At 48.3% G+C, this 22720-nt stretch overlaps 1 protein-coding gene across 4 annotated transcripts in view; it reads left to right on the plus strand.

Moving 5' to 3' along the window:
* The window catches only part of NIBAN3 (niban apoptosis regulator 3), a 119540-nt gene that overhangs the window by 84431 nt on the left and 12389 nt on the right, over positions 1–22720 (plus strand). For all 4 annotated transcript variants that reach the window (XM_085654275.1, XM_085654272.1, XM_085654273.1 and 1 more), the window contains 2 exons: positions 3254–3361; positions 13080–13191. In XM_085654275.1, the coding sequence (XP_085510401.1) occupies positions 3254–3361; positions 13080–13191 (220 nt within the window). The remainder of the gene's footprint in view (positions 1–3253; positions 3362–13079; positions 13192–22720) is intronic.

A 22720-nucleotide genomic window follows, 5' to 3' on the forward strand; every position in this document is an offset into this window, starting at 1 on the left:
TTATAAATTGGCACTGTCTACTTGCATGACAAGCTGTGTGGTCTAAATGAAATAATTGTGTTTGTGTATGAGATACACCTGCAAAACCCCACGTTTGTTATGTTAAAATAACAGAGATTTGATTAGCCATGTATAGCCATTAGTATGGTCTCACAGTGCGTGTTTTAGTGTGTTACATTCTTCCCTTTAATTGATGCCTATGCAAAAGTAAAATTTATTATTTATCAAGAAGATTCATGATTTCATAAACTTCATTAAATATATGTGGGAGCTTTTTTAGCACTTTAGGGGGACCTCCCAGACAGTCCTGTCACCGATGCACAATTATTGAGTAGATGTGCTAATTAAATACCTATAGGTGAACTCAACACTCATAATACAGACTTTAAGCACTTACATCTCCAGTTTCATCCTAATAATGAACTCAGCCACATCAATTGGTCCTGTATTTTGCACATAACTGCAGTGGCTTCGGTCTGAGTATGAGGTTTATCTCATGATGTCACTTCCTTTATTAATGCTTCCTGTAAAGTAAGTGAGCACACGGTTTGGCATAGCAACTCTGGGCAGGTGTCCCACAGCACAACCTGGCTTTGTTCACAGTAGTGTCGCTCGGGGGCAGGGTGCGGCCTGGTTGGGCTGGTGCCGCACCTATAATGTCCTGCCCCCCCCCCCATTTGTGCCCCACCACTAGCGACAGCCACAGTCAGCAAACACTGCGAGGGATGTTGTTCCTGTTCACATTTCACGTTTTACTTACTCTTGCATTCCTTAACAGTATATGCTTTTTCAGGTTGGTGTGTTTTCTTTAGTTTTCTCATGCAACATGGTGCTCATTCACAGTGTGTAGTGTGAAATGAGTCGCTCCTATGCAGCTGTGTGAGTTCCGGTTGTGGGTAGGTCACGATCGAAAGCTGTGGAGTTCAGATCAAATTCTCACACCGCCTGTCAGTCGGTCACAAAGTGGTTCAAGAGTGTATGCTCATACAATCTTCGGCCTCTCTGCAGAGCACAAAGAGCAGTGGTCAGGTGTGCCAGATGTAGTTGGCACTATATGTGAAAGTGTGTGAATGAGGTACACAGTTGTCAAAATATTGACAGGTTGAAAGTTATAGAAAATACAGTGCCTACAGGTGAGTGGGTGTGTTGTGTGTTCGGGGGATTGGTGGAATGAAGGAGATGCGAGGAAGTACATGCAAGAAAAAGTGAAAACGGTGCTGAAGAGGAAAGAGTTAAGGTGTGAGATATGCAGATTGAGTGTTTCAAAAAGATGTGGAGAGAAAAAGAGTGTACATGTCTAAAGAATCGATGAGCTTGATTAACAATATTTATAAGGTGCCCACCACCGCTAGAGGTCTCTTGACACAAAAAAGTCCACACTGAGGAACTACACATACTTCAACTTAAGCTACTAAACCCACTGAAACCCTAAATATGTTTAATATAGAACTGTAATATTCAAGCCTGACCTCTAACCAGAGAAGTAGCTGGCAGATGTGCAGCAGGTGCAGTGGCACTAGGGACCAGGATCTGAGGGGCCTACTGCACCCCTATTATAGCTGTGTTTTACTACCACACTCAGGGGAGTGAGGATTATTTTGTTGCTTGCATTAGGGGCCTTGACACCCTTGCTACGTGACTGCCTCCAAGTGTGCACGGCCTCTGCTGTACAGAAGGTTAACATTCCCAGCATTTTGTCTACGTAGCAGAACATCAACGCAAACCACTTGCATATGTTTAATTCAACTGTTGAGTTTGGCATAAGTATATAAACTCATGACTCTAGGGAGGCCTTGGGACCAGTGATGTTTCGAAAAAGTCATCAATGTCAGCTAAGAGGGTAAGTTGTGAGCATTAAGAGCCTCATGTACAAAGATTCCAAATAAAAAATCATAAATTGTGACTAATAGTGATTTGAAATGTGTGATTTATTTGAAGTGCACTAAAATGGATCTTGTAATAGTGGTTACAATTTGCGCACCGATTTTTACTGAATGCATCGGTATTTTGCGTACCCACCTACGTATTAAAATATCGGTTCTCAAAATACCGAATCATAGTGCATCGCAATTCACCCTACCTCATTTATAGGCATGAAGTTGGACGCAAATTCCTAGCCTCTACGTTTGGCCACAACCACAGGAATGGTGACTTGCTCGGGTCAGCAGACCATCATGTCTGTGACTGCTTTTAAATAAAGCAATTTTTATTTTTATGTAACCAGTCTTCCTTAAATGAAAATCCAATACTTTTTGAAAAAAATGAAAAGCTCCACAAACCTTTTGTAGGAGTAGAAAGTGGTGCATTAAAAAAAAAAAATGTCAACATTAACAAAGGCGAAGGGGTCCCCTTCCTGTTTGTGAATGACTTACCACCTCTTTTGAGTTGGTGGTAAATTATTGTTTTTCGATCGGATTTTGGTTGCAAAATATTAATACTTATTATAAGGAATAGGTATGTGAAAGGGACGCCCTAAACACGCCCCTTACAAGTACCAATTCATTATAGTTTCAAAAACCCATTTAACGATTCAGACAACCTTTCAGAACCATAATTGGGAATATTGAATTTCAGAAAGTGTATTAGTGGTCAGAAACCCTCAGATTTACCAAACGTCTGTAACTGTTAAAAATAACTTTGTAGGAGGGAAGAGGTGTGGTGCAGCGGTCAGGGTGGCTGACTCCAGAACACAGGGGCTCAGGGTTCGATCCCTGGTGCTGGCACCTTGTGACTCTGGGCAATAGCTCGCTTAATCTTCCCGACAGCCCCGGCGCCAGGACACTTCTCCGGAGGTAGCTGTGCGCTTTACAAATGCTGGTATTTACATTTTTATTCACGAGGCCTCAAAGTGAACATAGATATTGCGGGGCATATTACCAAGAAACTGCGTTAAAATTATCGCCGCTTTAGCGGCAGAAAACTGCCGCTAAAGCGGCGATAATGGGCTTGATAATATGCCCTTGAGAATTCCCAGAAGCCCATGTTCACACCAGAAAATGGACTTCTATTGGAATTCTCTGCGGCATATTATCAAGCCTATTACCGCCGCTTTAGCGGCAGTTTTCTGCCGCTAAAGCAGCGATAATTTTAACGCCGTCCTTGATAATATGCCCCTGGGTGTGGTAGAACTGCTGGTACACAGGCAAGTGAGGACGCGTGATATTTTTCCATTCGTGATCACAAACTGTTTTTAAAAGTGGTTTTGTTTGGCCTTTAACTGGTACCCATTGCAGCAAGTTTTTTTAATTTGCAGAAATTTGACTCGGACAGCAGCCGCGCCAGGAGGCGGTTCGCCCGGGACACCTTGGTTGATATCTTTCTTCCATTCCTGCTGAAGCGCCTGGAGGCCGATTGCAAGCGGGTGAGTGTGGAATGTTTATGTGGATTCCCTCAATCTAGCTCTGTGGGTTCAGCGCCTGCTGCAGAGATCAGTGCATCTAGAAGTTCACAGATGTAAAGCCCAGTCAGACACACTCATCTTTTTATCGTTGCACCAATGAGTTTGTTCATCGGTAACTATATTTAATATTTCAGCCACAAATACAAAACGCAGTATGTAGCGGGAGCTGTATAAAGGGTTGCGCGAAATTAGTCATATGCCAACAGTCCTCAAACTGTGGAGCAGCCCCACCTGGTGGGCATGAATGGATGTGGGGGGTGTGGAGTTCTCGCAAAGAGGAATACTCAGCCTCTCCCTGAATAATTCCCCTAAACACACAAACATAAAAGAGGGACTCCAAGTACGCCTCACTCTCACAGTGCATAGCGCCAGCAGAAGGCAAAAGTCCCCACCCCCCACAATAGCATGCATGTTCTTACACATGAATAAAACACACAACACAAATGTTTTGTTTGGGTAAGAAACTGCTGCAGGTTTATTACATACACCGTTATGTAATATGGGGGGTTAGCTTACGGGTGATCCAAGGGCAGGCAACCAACTGGGCCGCCTGCCCGCCTGATGAGCCAAGCAGCACTGGGGCGAACCCCGTCTGTACTGCCCATTCGGTGATCCTCTTCCCGGATCACGGTCCCTTATTACTCACGCCCCTTTCAGGGCGGAGCGTTGCAAGGCAAGCTCCCGGTTGTTCAGGTCCACAACCGCCCGAAGGACTGACGGGGCGCCGACACGGTTTTCCAGGAACCTCCCATGAGGCTCCTGGGCTCTGGCACCCCCTATGGTGCCGTGCAGAGGTACCCTTTGGTACCCATTTGCTTCCAGATTGCCCTGTAACTCCGCCACAGCTCTGGAGGCGGCCACCGTCGCCGCCAGAGCCCCCCACCAAAATAGCTATAGTCTTGCCCGCTAGCTCTCCTGTCTAGAGCCTCCTGCAAATCTATATGCAAGGGAACCTCCCTGCTGGTTGATGATGCCCCATCTATATCCCAGTAGCCCTAGGCGTTAGCATTGATCAGCTGTGTCTGAAGAAGCAAAACGCCCTTTGTGCCTGTGAAGTTGTGCCAAGCACTATACACTTCACACCGCAAAGGTCCACTGCGTCACAAGACTCAGCCCCGACCCACTCCGGGCGGGACAGTTTCAGACACCCTGGCTCAAGATTCCCCACCTATTTGCTGATCACACTGGATGCCGCCCTTCTGGCATCGTGTGTGGCTGGACACATGTGTCCCCGGTCTCTGGGACAGCAGCTCACTTGTTAGGAGACCGTTACTACCCCCGCTAGCCAATTAAGCTATTAGGGCGGGAAGGGTTATACTTAACCTTGGCACCGTCCCTTTCCTTGCTAAATCAATGCGCACATGGATGTCCATAACGGCGATGTCCATAACGGCGTATGAACATTGAGCACGGCTGCACCCCAGCAATTGCCCTGCATCCCATATACTTTATACAAATTGCGACTGCTCAGCTCCCTCTGGGAAGCCCCCTAGGCATACCCGCTTAGAGAAACTGCTGATTCGATACAGGGCGCACTGTCTGTAATATATTGCCTAACCTTTGATGTGGGAGATGCCACACACGGCCTAGGTCATGGGGATCTAAAGGAGCGCACCATTATCCCCCGGGCATACCTCTATGTGTATTTGTGCATTTGTAAAGTGTGCATGCCCCCGGGGCACGATGACTCTGACTAGCCAGTGTATGTTACCCACTCACTGATACTTATCTATCCTAACTGTCCTTACTTGGATTGAAGGGTTGCAGGATGCTACCCCAGGACTGAAGACTTAATGCTCCAACCCATTTTGACCCCAGAACTTGGGGGCAACCCCAGTGGTGACCTTGCCTTACATGGTACATCTACCCCAGCGCCTGGCTATCAATGTGATAGGGACCCCAGTCCCAAAAGATGTCCCTTCTATTGTCTGGTTCTAGGCCACAGCTGGATAACCGGGGGAGGGGGGGGCAGACAAGTCTGTGTAACCAGAGAGGAAAATGTGTGCAAATACCTGCCCTTTCCTGAATTTTGGGATGCCAAAGGGGCGAAAATACCCTGTCGCCGTTTGGCACTGACGCAGTGTTTGCCACACTTATCCGCGCCACAGCACACTTGTTAGCTGACAACTACTACCACCACCCGCCAGCTGCCCTGGTTAAAGCGCGGGAGGATATGTCTTGCTGAAGCTACCTGATACCGGCCCTTGGCTGCAGGGGAATGCCCACCCAGTGTACATGGTACCTGATTCTATATGGTGTGTAAAATTATACTGTCCCACCATTGGGCTGTTAACCGGTGTCAAAGACAGACTGTTACACAGCGCACCCCCCACGGCGCCCCCCAGGCGCCAACGGGACAAGCCAAGGTTTGAACCGAGCATCCCAACTCCAAGTAAAGGCACCACAACCAACCAATCCCCTTCTCTGGTCACTCTCAAAGGCACCACTGTAAGGACCCCACCTTACCCACGGATCCTACATGAAGCTTGGGTGCACTCTGTGAATAATGTAGGCTGATAACTGCCTGTCGCTCATACACTGTCATTTCCTGCAGAACGAACGCCGGAAGACCTGGAGGATACCCCGGAGTTTGCAGCTGCCGGTCCGCGGTGACATCAACGCCTATCCTGTGTGCTATTAACAATTCAATCTTTTGACCAGACACAGAGATGTAATACTGTGACAACAAAATGGCCATGAGCAGGACGCTTTATTGCCATTATGCCTGAACTAGGGCTGTTCTTCCTAGCAAGGACGCTGCGCCCATATAATCCGGCAGCCAAATGGTGCCGGTGAACCGCCCACAAACATATCCTGTGACGCTGCATTGTTGGAAGGGGCGATCTCAGGGGGGTTACAGAACACGTTCCTGACCACCCCGTGACCCACCTCTCCCAGAACCAGGACGAGCACCGGCAGGGAGGCCCTTCCAGGAAGGGGTCTCGTACTTTAGGATCGCACGCGCTGAGCTGGCACTGCTTGACAAAGGGACACCACACAGTAGGTTTCAGTAGACGGAGATCTTTATCTAAGATTCTTTGGATTTTTATGATCCGCAAGGTAGTCTTTGGTCGATACAACAAGCTTGGTAATTCCTTGACAGGGGGGGTTGGGGTAGCGGGACAGTTCTAGGTTCAGAGTCAATGCCGAGTATCCTTCGCACAGCTCTCAATCCTCGAGCCGGGGGACACGGTACAGTCTCGGGTCCAGCCGGACCAGTGTATTCTCGAGCCGCGACCACGTCCGCAGGGCTCCGGCGGGAATGAACTGTCGATTGGGTGATCTTCGGGGAGCCGCGATTCACTCGGCAGGCTCAGCCGGTCTGAGAATTGGTGGGAGCCGCGAGTCTCTCAGCAGGGCTCCGATGGTCTTAGGGTCGGGGGGAGCCGCGAGTCTCTCAGCAGAGCTCCGGTGTTCTTAGTGTTCTCGGGAGCCGCGACGATGTCAGCAGGGCTCAAATGGTTTCCAAGGATCAGGTAGCGTCCTTCTTTCCAGTTTCGTCGAGCCGCGGCCAGGTCCGCAGGGCTCTCTTAGTTCCAGGTCTTCTCTGCCCCAGTCCCCTCAGCACCCCCTGTTATACGCCTTCTTCTCTTTGAAGTCCGGCGTCCTCACAGAGAGGGGTCTTGGCGTCTGGGGGTGGTGTGTTGGGATTTCCTGCCGCACGGCTCTTTGATCCGTTCAAGTTGGGCCGGGAGGGACTCCAGACACCCAGCATGCGGGGAGCCAGCTCCCTGGGAGGCCCGGAAGGCGATCGAAACCCTCTATTGAGAGGAGGTCAGAGGTGGGACAGAGACTACTCCTCCCTGTCTTGCCTGGGGGGTTCCCTCTCCCTCGGCCGGGCATGGCGCGCTTAGGGTCTAGGTTTCGCTGGGGCCCCGGGCCGGCCATCGGGACATCGGGACATGGTGGCCGGGGGTCTTCGGTGGCTACGGGGTGGGGAGGCAGGGCGGCTATAACCAGGGATCAGGGGTGGTGTATGGGTTGGGTTGGGGTGCTAATGATCATGGAGGCCCACGCCACGAGGCCTGGCCCCACATGCATTTTCTGTGAAACCCCGTACCTGAGCAACACAAGTGCCCCAATTAACTTATATCCGCATGGGGGTAGACATACAAATGACGTGAATCGCAGTTGGCAAGTGAGCACATGTTTGAAACAAAATGCTCCCAGTACCCAGATAAGGGCACTGCGACCAATGGTCCGGCCGCCTAAGCGTGTTCCTAACTGAACACGCACCACTAATATATATCATGTGACGTTGCCTGTTTTGCGCCACCACGTGCCGGAGCAACGTAAGAACCCAGATGCTGGTAGGAAGGTGCAGCACACGGGGATGACACAGTAAATGGCTGCAATAACCAATCCGCTTAGACTGCCTCCCCCCACCCCCCAATGGATCCTTAAGAAAACAGGGGGGGGGGGGCAGCGGGGGGTACTGGTGTCGACATAACTCCACCGCCTCACATACGCCTAGTGAATAACCCGTGATGGGGCGCCAGAAACCAAAGGCTCAGTGCGGGCCGAGCCAGGGGGCACAACGTCTAATGTAATTGACCGTCTCTGATCTTTTAAAGTCATTGCTGGCTGCTACTTTGCTTAGAGCCTCCTCGGAACAACAATACATGTTGAATAAGCGGCGCCATTATTTACACCCATCACGCGGGCGGTCACATCTCCTGCTGCCGGTTTCAATGCTGCGGAACACGACCTACCACTACAGCCCCTCCCCCTGCACACTAACCTTTGCCATATTGGACCGGCTCATGTTGCCCGAACGTCCAGGAGCCCGGAGCAACCAGCCCTAGAAGCATCGCCAGGAGGCATTAGGAGTCGCCAAAAAAGTGGAGGGGGTGGGGCAAATCCCACCTAAATCTCACCTACGAAGCCTCCTCGTAGAAACCCCCTTCACCCCTGGCAGGTAAATATCTCCGGAAGTCCCGCGTGATACCGGTAACGGCCAGCAGGGGCTCGAGGCCCAAACTTGGCTTCCACTGTGGGGGGGGGAGGGAGCGGGGGGCCGTACCCCGATGCTAGCGAAGCCACTAGGTGCCTGAAGGAAGCGGGTCAGTGGTCTTTCTGCCCCCAGATCCCCCCCCCCCACACCAGCAGCCGCACTCCGCCCATATTCTGGCCGGGGGAGGAGGGCCTGTTCAGAGTTTAGGATTATGCGGAGGGACCTGGAGGTTGGGCACCCCAGGTAATGGCGAGGCAGTTGCAACCGGGCCCACGCAGCCTCTAATACCTGCTGCCGGGCGAGGCCTCCCCCACATGAAGAAAGTGCCATTCCTCTAATGTTTCACTCGTACACCACAAGCGTTGGAACAACGGTGTTTAAACACATAGCCTTTACCGTCATAATGGAAGACCTTAACCACTAGCCACCGTGACACATGAGGATTACACCCCGCCCGTTGGCACCACCTGCCCAGTCATGCTGGGACCATGTGAGGCCCGACCTGCTGGCGGGCGAGGCCTCCCCCACATGAAGAAAATGCCATTGCCTGTAATGTTAAACTCGTACACCCCAAAGTTGAAACAGCGGTATTTTTTTTTTTTTAGTTTTTTTTTTTTGTTGCATCTTTTATATAGCGTGAACTCGACCCGAAGGTATTGGAGTGCTGTACATGGGTACCGTATTTACATTACATATTCAGGCACGGGGAGATTAAGTGATTTGCCCAGAATCACAGGACGCGACCTCGAGGCTCAAACTCTGGTTTCCTGCACTAAAGTCGGCAGCTGCACATCAGCACCGTATTTACATTACATATTCCGGCACGGGGAGATTAAGTGATTTGCCCAGAATCACAGGACGCGACCTCGAGGCTCGAACCCATGGTGTCCTGTACCAAAGTCAGCAGCTGCACATGAGCACTGTATTTACATTACATATTCAGGCACGGGGAGATTAAGTGATTTGCCCCGGATCACAGGACGTGACCTCGAGGCTCGAACCCAGGTATCCTGCACCAAAATCGGCAGCTGCACATGAGCACCATATTTACATTACATATTCCGGCACGGGGAGATTAAGTGATTTGCCCAGGATCACAGGACGCGACCTTGAGGCTCGAACCCTGGTTTCCTACACCATAGATGGCAGCGCAGCCGACGGACCACATCCCCTCTCCGAACACATACGGGCTGCAGATAGGGGCTTGCGGGTCCCTGGGGGGGCCTGCGGTTGACCCGGCTTGCCTCACCGCTCCCGCACATGTATAGTCCAATCTCCCCACTAGCCCCCCCCCCACCTGCGGCCGCATAGTCCGGAATATCCACCGGAGCAACCTACTTGCTGGGGCGATGCGCCTCTCTACCTGTGTGTAAATCACCGCTGCCGCTGCCCTCTCCCCAACCCAAGGTGCCTCCAGGGCAGCTGGCGGGAAGGGGAGGCAGGTGCTGGACATGAATGTTCCAGGCCCCCCTCTGGTTGCCCGATGCATCTCCGGCCGAGGAGCATTCCGGTGCCTGGCTCTCACAGGAACCCGCTCCGTGAGCTGTTCCCCACCCCCTCCCTCGGTGGACCAGGAATGGGCAATGGCCGATACCGGCCGCACATACTAGTGAAGGGAGGAGGTTGGGGAAGGAGATACACTCACCGGATGGTCGGATCGGCACGGACTCGTGGAGAGGCGGGGCAGACGGCGTGTCCTCCCCTCCCTGACCCCCGGCAGCCTCCAGCCGAGGCTGGGCCGCCCACCAGGATCCCCCGAAAGGGGAGATACGGGATGGGGGGGCAGGGCTTACACTCGCCACCACCACGGGACACTTCCCGAGCGAGAGGTGGTGACGGCGTGTCCAGGGCATGAAGAGAGGAAGGACAGAGGGTGGGGGAGGCCTATCTACCCCCACCCTCGTTCCTCGAGCCCCGGAAGTGACACGCCCTGCGCGCCGCAGCCACTGGCTGCTAGGAGTGGGGGGACTCCTCCCCGAGTGGTCCCCTAGCAGAAGGGGGGTGGGCTGGTGCCTGGCTGGCACTAAGGGGCCCGCCCTTCTAGGGCGCACTGCGGGCGCCAGGGCAGCCGCATTTGTAGGGGTATCCTTCTGCCAATAGCAAGTTGGCATTTGTTTATTTTAGTGCTTTGTTAAAATGAACATCTGACCTGTCAGCAATGGTCGAAATGTTAAATATGTTCATAGTTAAATGGCCGAGTGTCTCATGCAACACAATCGGGCAGACCTGTTTTTTTTAAAACAGTGAATCGAATGTTGGAACGTCTAGATTTGCACTTAGCACTGTAAGTGGGGGCTAAAAAATCCCAGCATGCCAAGTGTGTTCCTATAAAAGCAATAGCTGGCGGAATATGTCACTCAAGACCGGTGGCTTATTGCAAAATGAGGGGGCCGTTATGCAAAATGTTAGGGGGGCCTCCGAGTCTGCCATAGCTCACAGATGTTATTTGGTCTTGGTCTGAATGGGGGCCCCATGAAGGATCAGGGGCCTCCTGTGCTGCAGGGGCCTCCGTTACGCTCAGTGGTTAATTTGTAAACAAATAAGTGCAGGAGCTCTCATCAGGAGGCGGCTTGCACCAGCCCATTTCTCCTGTTAGTGCCGCTTAGTACAGAATCAACTACTAATTATGAAAGTGGGGAGAGGGTGTGGCATAATGGCCAGAGATGCTGACTTCGGAGCTTGGAAACCAGGTTTGAGTCTCGGGATCGACTCGTCATCCTGTGGTTCTGGTCAAATCACTTCATCTGCCCGATGGCTAACGCAACACTTACTTTCACTCAAGACTTGGGCAGAGGCGTACCCGCCGACGCTGACTACATGGACCACAACGCTTTGGGGTAACACGCTGGTAGGACGAGCAGAGTGCGGCCAATTAGATTTATGTTAATATTCAGGCTCCCTCGAGCCGGTGGAGCTGACGAGCTCATGGATACGCACCTGCGTGCCACGAGGGGTACTTTACCTGAGCAAACGTTTTCTGGCAGTCTACGCAGCAACCCTATACACTCACCTACTCCCTGCTGACGAGAGGCAACTACCTCGAAACACGTGTCCAGGGATGGCTAACGCAACACTTACTTTCACTCAAGACTTGGGTAGAGGCGTACCCGCCGACGCTGACTACATGGACCACAACGCTTTGGGGTAAGACGCTGGTAGGACGAGCAGAGTGCGGCCAATTAGATTTACACTTAATCTGCCCGTGCCTACCATAAATGAAAAGTGCCATTGTTGATGATTAAGTGACGATGCTGAGCATCGGAAAACACCGGCTCAAATTAGGCATTGGTTACGCCCCTGCTCAGGATATGGGGCTGATTGCCAACTTGTCTTGATAGAATGAAAAATAAAAGACAAGGACGAACATCCAATTTTGTTAGATGCCATCTCAAGTCATTCAAGCATCTTTTAGCTTACAAATAGTTTTTAATTACAAATAAGTGATTTATTATATGAAAACAATAATAGACTTTTTTTAGTCTATCAATTTAAAATATGGAGATACCACATCAATTGTGTGCCTTGCTTGCTTTGATTTAAGATGCTTACATTTATTCTGGTGAATTGAAAAGCACGACTGCAGCTCAGTTGAGTTTATATGTTTTAGAACATGTACTCTTGAGCCCCACTGAGATTCTTCGGCGTGCTTGCAGTGTTTACATGTTATGGAATAAAGTTGGGTGGATGATGTCATTGGTTTATGCAAGAGGTGTGCCATTAAACACTTTGAAGATCACTGCCCTAGGTTTCTGTCTTAATACATATTTCTTATTCAGTAGAACTGCACTGGTCGATAGATGGACTTTGGGAAGATGGGAACAGTTCTCCTGGGGATTCAGAGTGGAAGGAGTGACCTAGAACTGAGGGGGGCGGGTAATGCTGAGCCAGGAGAGTAGAAGTCATGGCAAGTTTATAGGGTAACCTTTGAATATGCAAGTAAATTGCGTTTAGATGCATGTGTGGAAATTTGCCTCCTCAAAGTCTGGCATTGTTCCATCTCTGGCTTAGGTGCCCTGCTGAACAGAGTTACTCCTAGAGGGAAAAGATTGCCTTGAGTCGCACAAACTAGAGAAGGAAGCACACGCGCAGTCTGTAGGGCAAGCAGAAACCAGACAGCTGCATGAAGCATCAGATTGCTCCTGTACAACCAGTAAGGATGCCCACTTATCAGCCTGTGGAGTGGCACATTGCCACAAAAGTCTGTGCCCTGGTCTTAAACAGTGTGAAGCCAACTGGAGAGATAACATTCTTAGACAGTTGTCCCTGGTGCCTTGTAACCCTTGAAGAAACTATTTATCAGCCAGGTAGGCACCCAATGCCAGGCAAAGATGCAGCTTTAAAACCTGTTATCGAGGTGAAGCCTGGGCATGAAGCGTTGCATGGGCTCACATGGCAAGTAGGGACTGGAGCAAGTTAATGGCAGCAGGAGCTTGGTTCTGACATGGGCAGTGAAGCTGCTTACCGAGGCCATGGTGAGGTGTACATTGGTCTTCACACATTCCCTCATTAAACCTGGGCCAGGGCAGCAGCTCTGCTTTGCTGGGCTGCAGACTCTGCCACAGGGTTAGTTTGCCTGCCAATCTGCCTGATGTATTAATGGAGCATGCTGGGACTTGTAGTTTAAACGTGTTGAACGTATGAGACGAGTTGTATGGATTGCACTGCTATTACTTGGCATTTGCATTTTCTAACGCATATACATGTGTGTTTTTTTTGCCCCTTCAGGAGCTTCCTAAATATGACTGTTATGTGTTTGCGGACTACAGTGCCATCTTGCACGTGGAAAACATTTACGAGGACATTGTTCGTGGAGTTTTGCTGGAGGCAGTAGATGAAGGTATAAGATTTCATATATGCTGCTGTGCTGTGAGCACTTACTTACAGCTCAGGTCACCCACAGGAAGAAATGCATGTTTCTTCTTCTGATGCTTGCTGTCCCTCTCACTCCCTCCTACAGCCCTGTCTACTAACCAGCCATATAAATATTTAGGTCCTACTTATTTCCTGCCTTGATGGACGCTGTCCACCACTTCCTGTTATGTCCTGTCCACTTCCTGTTGTAATGGGTGTCTCCATTTAAATGTAATTACCTTTATTCAGCCCTGTCCACTTCCTCTCAAGATGAGTGCATCACATTTCTCATAACTTCCTCTGTTAGACCCTACACACTTCCTGTTTCAATGGATTCCTATAGATATGTGTCACTTTTTCTGTCGGGCCCTGCCTATTTCCTGGTCTAATGTGTGCCCCCGTTATTTACCACGTTCTCTCTTGGACTCTTACCCTGATGGATGATGCCCGTCTTTTCCTCTGTTGAGCTTCTTCCACTTTTTGCCTCAATAGCTCCTGCCCATCATTTCGTACATACATCTTCCTCTGGCTCCTTCCACATTTTTCCATTGTCACAGGGATTCTGCTTGGAAACAGAAATAAGCCTTGGGATAAAAGAACATCCAAATGTAGGGACTGAGTCTCTCTACCACATCAGTACCTGAGGCCAAAATCCGACTAGCTCACAGTGCCTTACCTGAACTCCTAACCTTCCCAGAGTAACAGGCGATTTGGCAACATAGAACATGACCGTCTAGTCCCCAAGGAAACTGTGGAAATAAATTCTCACCTTTTGTTTCTCACTCATGCATGTCCATAATAAACAAAAGAAAGACACAAAAGAAAGTTTACAATATTTATAGAAACTATCATAGTCTGTTATGAAGCACTTGTGCTGAGATTTGAAAACATATACAATTAAGCAGAGTAATCAACACTAGCAAACTGTATACAAGGAACAGCCCTATCATGGCAAATGATATATCTACCTAAGCCTACCCTCTCTATGCAAGCTCAGGGATATATCAGTGATCTCTGGGATTAGCACCGGGCCCCATACATGGTATTTGTAGTTAGGTTGTCCGCATCATAAGTGTAAACTCAGTTTACGCAAGACTGGTGCTCTCATTCCAAGACCTGTCTCTCTACTGGAATTTTCCCCTCTGTTTTCCAAGGAGGCCAGCCAAAGCGTATATGGTAAGAACTACTGTGTTGTAAGGCAGCAGCTGTGCCACTGTGTTGTGTCTAAAACGTTAGGAGATGTTGCTGACTGGGCACAAGAAAACAGTACACCATGTTGTTTGACCTTTTACTAAATGTTCAGACTGAATCCTGAAAAGAAGAACTAAATAACAAATAACATGTGCAGGGTATTTCTAAAATAATATTATGGCACAAAATAAATGTGTTATGTGTGGCTGTGCAAAGCAAAGGCAGTATAAAATGTGTAATAAGCAAAACAATGGGAGAACCAAAGTGGGTCCAAAAGGGAATTTACAACACCATGGTTCATATTTCCAATGAGGCCACAATTTTACTCCATCTTTTGAGGCCCCAATGGCTTTTTGTTGCTTGCTTTACATTGCTTCCTTGTTTAGGCCCATTCTGCTTCCTGCTCGTTGTCAGTCACTTCCTCTGTGGTGTTGTGTCCACTTGTCAGACCTGCACTGGCTTCTTCACGCTCCTATTCATCTCATCAGTAAAACTACAAGAATACATTGTATATTCAATGCTAACCTCTTGGTTAGTGAGACTGTGTTATTGAGACTTTCACTATGGTGCCTCCTAAGTTGTGAGACTACAACCTGGGGTATCTTGATTAGTGAGACTAAGGCTTGGCTCTGTGGCTAGGTTTTAGTCCTGGTACTATGCAGTGGTGTAACGCAAAATGATGGCCCCCCGTAAAAATGGGCTCCATGGGGGCCCCCTGAGAGGTTGGGCCCCCCTGCACTGCAGGGGCCTGCTCGGTAAAGCAGAGTGGCTTTCCCGAGCGTTTCAATATTTCTTATTCCATGCGTTTGCATGCATTCTGCAAGGCATGCAATGGCTTAGAAGGTGAGGGGGCCCCCTCCAAAACAAGAAACCCTAACCCCCCACCAACGTGGGGCTGTAGGGGCCTCTGTTATGTCCCTGGTACTATGAGACTTGACATTTAATGCCAGTTTTACTGTTTTCTCAACATGTGCTGTTAATTAACACACGCTAAGAATCTGGGCAGGGATCCCAACACAAAGGCGTTTCCTGCGAGAGCAGTCCTGTGGCCTTGGTATCAGAATCTCCGCCACCGCAGTGAGGGTGGTGTAATAGCAAGTTGGAAACTGTCCAATTATGAATCTTGGTGTTCAATCCCGTCCTCCCCATGTGCACTTTTGCAATACACTCCTCTGCTCACATTTATTTTTCGAAGATTGGAAGTACTTGGAATGCAGCAAAACACAGACAGCAAGTGTGTGATACAAAAAAACTGAACTAGAACACAATGCACATTAAATATCACTATTGGGTACACAACACCACCTGGTATTACAATCTACTTTCTGAAATGCTTTATGGTGGGAAAGTTATGATCCTTGAACCGAACAATCCTGCATTGAAATCTTGGGGGCATATTTACGAGGAAGTGGCAGAGCGCAGCATTAGCCTCCTTCGCTTAACACCGCGCTCCGCCACTTCTGAAACGCAAGGCTGCACCATATTTACAAGGATATGGTGCAGCCCTGCGTTTCCCCCTGTACTGGTGCTAATTTAGCCCGCCTAGTGCCAACGCAGGCACCCTTGCCCCATAGTGCAAGGGTGCCTGCGTTGCAGGGAAGGTGTGCCTTCCTGCACATAAACAATCTGAAATGGCGTTTTGTAACTTCTATGTGTGTTGCTTAATGCGGCACACATTGCAAAACGCAATTTTTTTTAATGATTGATTATGTGCAGGAAGGGACATCTTCTTGCACATAAACAATCATTGGCCTTTTGCTGTTTCTATGTGTGCTGCACAATGCAGCACACATGGAAACAGCACAAATGAAGAGAAATTAAACATTTCTCCCCATTGCACCAGGGTAAGACCAGGTTTTTCCTGGTCTTAATTTTGGTGCTGCCCCATATATACACCACCCTTGTAAATATGGGTCAGCGTCAAAATCAATGGGTGTTCCAGTGGAACGCCCACCACCACACACATTGCCCGCCTCTTTCACGCTAAGTATAGCGTGAAAGGGTGCCTTATTTACAAGGCAGCGTTAAGCCACGTTAAGTGGCTTAACGCTGCCTTGTAAAATAAGGCGAAGCCCCTATTATCAACACAACGTCAGAAAAAGTGATGTTGTGGTGGCGATAAGGGCTAGTAAATATGCCCCATGGTTCTTCTACTTGACCACATTGTCTGATATTGGGCAAATTACGTACTTTCCATACCCATGGCCCCAGTCACGGCTCGCATGACTCGCGTGTGGGGGGGGGGGAGGGTGAAGCAGGGGTTCATTCGGGGGGGGCTGTTAAAAAAAAAGTACCTTATCGGGTCCTGCGCCGCCTCTGCTCCTGGCCAGATCCGAGTTTGGCGTTTTCCTGCTTCTTTCCAGGAACAGGAATACTCCCACCCCTCCCCTAAGCCAATCACAACTCTGCAATGGCAGCGTTGTGATTGGTGCGGACAGCGCCCAGCAGGGCGCCTGTAGGGATGCCATTTTCTCTATGTAGGCTGCATGCAGCCTACATAGAGAAACTTTAGAGTGCGCATGACTGGCTTGGTTGGCCCCAGAGGGCCGACCAAACAGTCAGGGCCCACAACAGTGAGCAAGCCACTCCTCCTGGACTCGCCCACCCGCCCGCCCTCAACCAGGAATACCCTCCTGCCCTCCCCCAACCAGGCATACTGTGCCTTCTGCTTTCTCACAGCGCGAGAAGCAGAAACATAAAATGGTATTTAAAATACCATTTTATGTTTCTACTTCTCACACTGCGAGATAGCAGTGGGGCGACGTTCCTCCGCCCTAATGGAGGAGCAGCCCGCATGGCACAATATCAGCTATGATTGTAAGCACAGCTCTCATTCATATATGATTATGATTTCATCAAAGTTTAATTAAATTGTGGATTGTTGCTCACATCTCCAGTGCCTGTCTTTTCTGTTACACAATATTTGTTTTATCTGCTCTTACTGCTGATTTACTATAGTTAGCTACCTACTTGTTATCCTCTAACATCTGTGCTGGTAGTATCTGTTTGTTCCTTGCTTTCCTGGTGCTAATATGATGGTTTATGGTGTTTGTTGACCAGAACTTACTTCCTCCTTTTTTGTAAATTGCTCTAATGCCTTTGGGCCAAGTCTGCACTATATAAAAAAGCAATAAATCTAGGACTAAAAAATCATATTTTGATGGCTAAATGGGGGATAGTTGGCAGGCAATGACCAACTGGACATCCAATGTCCCTGATTATTGAAAACCCATAACACACTATTTAGTTTAAAGTGATGTCTTAGTTGTGGACAGCAATATCAAACTCATTTGGTATCCTAGAGTGGGGCAAAATAAATTCCAAAGATTCACGAAGTCGCAAAGTTTTATTTTCCTTTTACAACTGGCGAAGTTGCTCAAACACTCTGCTTAATGAGGGGTTTCGGGATATTTCGTCACTAAGGGCTCACTGGCCATTCACTCAATCTGGCTAATGTAAAGTCTTTAGATTCAGGCCTGCTTCTGTGCATGTTTAGAGCCACTTCCCTCCTGGATCTCATTCCTCCTGATGAGCATCTCAGAAGCCAAGCTTGATACTAACACAAGATGTGCGGTACACCCTCATGGGGCACTCTCTCTCTCCCAGTTACCATTCCAACAAATGCTGATCTTCACACCCTCTGCACAGCTCTTGCTCAGTGGAGGTGCAGGGACCTCCTGCCGGGTCACCTGAGGCTTGTAGCACTGGGTTTATTGCATATCCTCCTGGACGTCAAGCATGAACTTCAGTTCACCGACAGGCCAGGGTAGCAGAAGTGATATCACACACCATTTGACCTTTACGTTCACCTACACATACATACACAATCACACTCTCTCACACATAAACACACTCTAGCTTGCACACATTCACACAAAATACATTTAAAATATTTGTTACATACTTCAGCTATGGGGGAGGGTCATATCCATGCTAGTCGTACTCCATTTTTTATTACCCTAATAGAGAATATTATTATTCGCTTGTTGGGTAATACATTTTTTTTTACGAAAAACAAGGAGATTGGAGTCCCAACCACTGTCTATTAGAACGAGCACCCCTGTGTTCCTGCCACTGATTTTGCCACCTCTGAGGCCAGGGTTCTCAAATGCAGTGCCAGGAGTTGCAAGGAGCAAGCCAGGAGGCACAGCTGAGACCTCTGGGCCACAGCTGGGACCCATGGCAACCCCAAATGACGTCCATGATGTTAAGGTACCCTGCACAAATTCCTTTGCGTGCGCTGCATCGCAAAATGCGATGCAGCGCGCGCAACGAAATTCGTTTTATTTATTTAAATGTGTACTTACCTCCGTTCATCCATATTCCGGTGTTTACATTTCCCCACCCTGCCCCTCCCCCGCCCCGCCTCACTGCCGCACTGAACTCCCTCCACGGACCGCTACTGCCCATAACCCAACAGCAGAAGGGATTGCACTTGAGGGGGCACATGCAACCTAACTGTTTGCACGAGAGGCGGACAAGCCAGAAGATTCACGGGAAGAGGGTCAGCATGGCTCTATAGGCATAGGCACGGGTCAAGTTGGCAAAACAAAGTCCTCCCAGTCCTGAAAGCTGGTGCTGGTGATGGTGGAGGTACCAAAGGAAGGGCTGGCTTGTTGCACTCTCTTTCTGTTTCCTACAGTGCTGAGGACCTGGCTGTTCCTTTAGGTAAAACTACTTTTTCCTGCTGAGGCTCACTTGTAAAGGACTCGATGGACACGCCTGCTGAATGGGGATGGAGGGGAGAAATCGTGGGGATGTGGGAGCGATGGGAGAACCAAGTTTAGCTTAGTGGGTACTCAAAATGTAAAACTCCATCAGGGCGATGCTGACCAGCTCCTCCTCTCAAAGTGGGAGGCTGGTGTTGTTAAAATATGTCTGAATTCTCCAGTAAAAGATCAATGTTCTTCTTTACCTGCTCTGATTGGACGTGTTTGCTTTTGCACACGCCAGCCAACTTCCCATTATCAATTTACAGGATACTTACCACATGTGGAGGCATATTGCATGTATGGAGACACTGTACATGTGCATGGGAGGCCATTTGTTGGGGAGCGGGGGGGGGGCTTTGAGTAGCGTGGAGAATTTCTGAGGTTTCATTCTAAGCCTCTCCCTCCAAATCAGGCCTTAAAAGATATAACTCAGTCCGCAAATGAATTGATCAAATATGATTACTACTCATACTGCATTTGAACTCCTATCCCTTTACCACCTCCTGGAGTAAGCCTTGGCTGCTCACATGTGCAACTGTTGAGAGTCCAATTTAAAAAGTGACCAATTCTGGTATCCATGAAAAATGAAATAGTCTTAATCTTTGAAACCACCAATGGGAAATATCATTGTCCATCACGCATACATCCACAAGAGCAAAGAGACGGGTGTGAGTGCTATAACAAACCTTGACAGGACTTCTAACAAGGTGGCATGTCACTGGGAAGGGCCGATCCAGACACGGATGTGGTCCAGTGGACCATAAAACTAAGAAACCTGACATCTAAGATCAGCTTTAGCATTTCACTTAAATATGCTTGAAACAAACACTGTATTCCAAAGCTGGGCAGCACCCACAACAAAGTAACATTTCCCTGGGAAGGGCAGTCCCTTGGCCTTCCCATTAGATTATTTGCCAAAGTAGTCCTGGTTTAGTGGACAAGCTGGAAATCGTGGCACCAGGAGACATTGTTTCTAATTTGGGCCTCCTTTTTGGCTAAATCGTGTGCTCTTGGGAAATCACTATTTGTAAATTTTTTCTTTGCTCCCTTTTGGCAAGAGTGTGAGTATTTAGATTCAATGTAAAAGTTGCTAGTACGTATGCTCAAAACGGACTGGATATTCCCTAGTGCATAGTGCCAATTCTCGTGCTATATTCACCAAAATACAATACTGTGGCAAAGGTGTAACCTTTCCAGCAAGTAACTATATGCTACAGTCTCAGGCTCAGTGTTGTAAACAAGCATCGGCAAAGCCAGTAGGTCTTGTGTTGACTGCTAGCCTTTGGGTTTGTGAATGCTTGTTTTGTTTTGTCATAGGTTTGGCAAAACTTTATTGTTGAGGAAAATGCTGTGCCCTACCCATTTTAAAAACATTGATAAAAAGTATAATTTTATGATGTCAGAAAGCACACATTGTCATAATAGTCCCTGGAACAGAAGGGAACTACTTAGATTGTGAGTGTGTTCCCTGTGAAAGAGAAGAGTAAAGTCAATTACAGCAAAATTAGCCAATGTCTGAAGTGGGCTGACCCATTTCCCCATGGTGTATGCTGTAGCAGGCAGATGAAAAATGTGAATAACAGACCTATGGATAAAGAGTGCTGGCTGAAAGCCCCTATAAGTATATTACATATACATAATCTTAATAAAATCTAAATGTTTTGCTCAATGCCAGAATGCGAGACATAAAAACTTTTAATCCTGGGAAAATCATACTCTTCCTGTGATCTGACAATATGTGAACACTTTGAAAGAGGATTAATGGAAGAACTAAGCACCAAGGCCATTTTCCCAGACAGGTCCCCAGCATGGCTTTCATTCACACATTCAGGGCTGGTTGACAGCCAGCGGCTTTATTTGCATCTGTGAAGCTGAAGGTGCTCCCGAAGCTGCTCCCTCCAGACACTGAAAGGAAACTCGTTTACAGCACAAGAGTGAAAGTTTCTTGTGCTTTGAGAGGATTAAAAATGGTGGGCAGCCAAGAGGTGGGACGATTGGCGTTCTGCAGTACCTGTGTGTGGGCAACAGGACAGAAGCCACAATTGCAGGATAAACCTGTAAAATGTGGGATGGTTGGCCACCCTACCCCTTGATGTTATTTGAAGGCTTCCATTTGATGTGAAGCATGTTTTTACCAGTCAGTAGTGTACACTGTGGCATTGGGCCATATGTTCAAAGCCCTTTTGCCGTTGTAGATCCTAAGATTAGCAAAACCATAGTGTTTATTAACAAAAATTGTTTTTTTCTATGTACTAAAACCATTTAGCAAGTTGGAAAAGCCTTTCTGATTCACAAAATGTGTTTTGCAATCCATTCTGAATCGCTATTAGGGAGCATCAAATGGACATTCCTTCCTAATTGCGATTCACATTGGTAAGTATCAATGGTTTGCGACCGCTGTATCGGTCACAAACCATTGTTAGTGACTGCTGAAAGGAGATGGTCACTGACTTGCAAAGGGAAAGGTGCCTCCATGAACCAGACCTGAGGCAGGAAGTGCAGAGACAGGATGGACTCTGTCTTGAGGTGGGCGAGACAATGAAAGCTCGAGCCGTCCTCGAGCCAGATGCCTGACTCTGGCTCAACTCGAGGTTCTCTTGGACTTTATACCCAAAACGAGAAGCGCTTTAATGTGGCTTCGGTGTGCCACCAGTGCTCTAACCTATGGCGCAAAGAATAATAATTTTTTTAAAAACATGAATTTTTGTTGTAAAACAGGAAAGGTAAATAAATACCCATCAAATGGCTCAATGGGACAATGTGAAACGAGAAACCTAGATTTTTTCCAGGCTCAACCAAACCGTGTGATCCTAGGCAAATATTTGAGTTCCTTTTTTTACTCAGTGCATTTGAGAGCACTTTGAAATGATCGATTTCAGGGTTTGTTCTATGCGAGCGCCTTCATTGTGTTTGATTTAAAGACTAATTATTATGTTGTTACATGCAAAAATCTAGGCCACATGCAGGGTGCAAATGACAACTGACTCTTCTAAATTTACTAATGACATTGTCGTCATGGTGGAGAATGGTGCCTTTTAATAAGTGCGTCTCAATTAAGTAATATAATCTCATGTACTGAGTTGCAACACTTCCGCATGTTGAAGAAAAATACTTTTTTTTTTCATTTGGAAGAATCGTTATCATATGTTTATATGGTGTTTGTTGTGCAGTTTACGTGCCAAACATTTTCAGGGCTCGGCACCTGAATGGGCATTTAGAGCGCATGGCTCTGGCACGGTTCTCCCTGTTAACTTATTTGCTTGCCCGTTATCAAGCTCTGTCACCCGTACCTCTGTTAATTATATCCGACGCTGTTCCTGGTGCACACACGTCATGATACATACACGCGCCTGCGCGCGCGCTCTGCAGCTCAGGATGGGGCGCACTAAGCTTTTTCTTTTGCCAGTCCTGGGCAGCTGACTTGAGCGAGGCTCGATTGTACACCCCCCCCCCCCCCCCCCAACACCCACCTCTTCCTCCCCCCACCCCCACGCCTCTAGATTGTGCTCGACAGTGTGTATACACATGCCTGGATATGGGAATATAATTAAAAAGTGCCGGTACAAACGCATTGCCTCGTACATTGTACATGCACGCACACGTGTCCACACC

Source organism: Triturus cristatus, chromosome 4_1, assembly GCF_964204655.1.
Source record: "Triturus cristatus chromosome 4_1, aTriCri1.1, whole genome shotgun sequence".
NCBI lineage: Eukaryota > Metazoa > Chordata > Amphibia > Caudata > Salamandridae > Triturus > Triturus cristatus.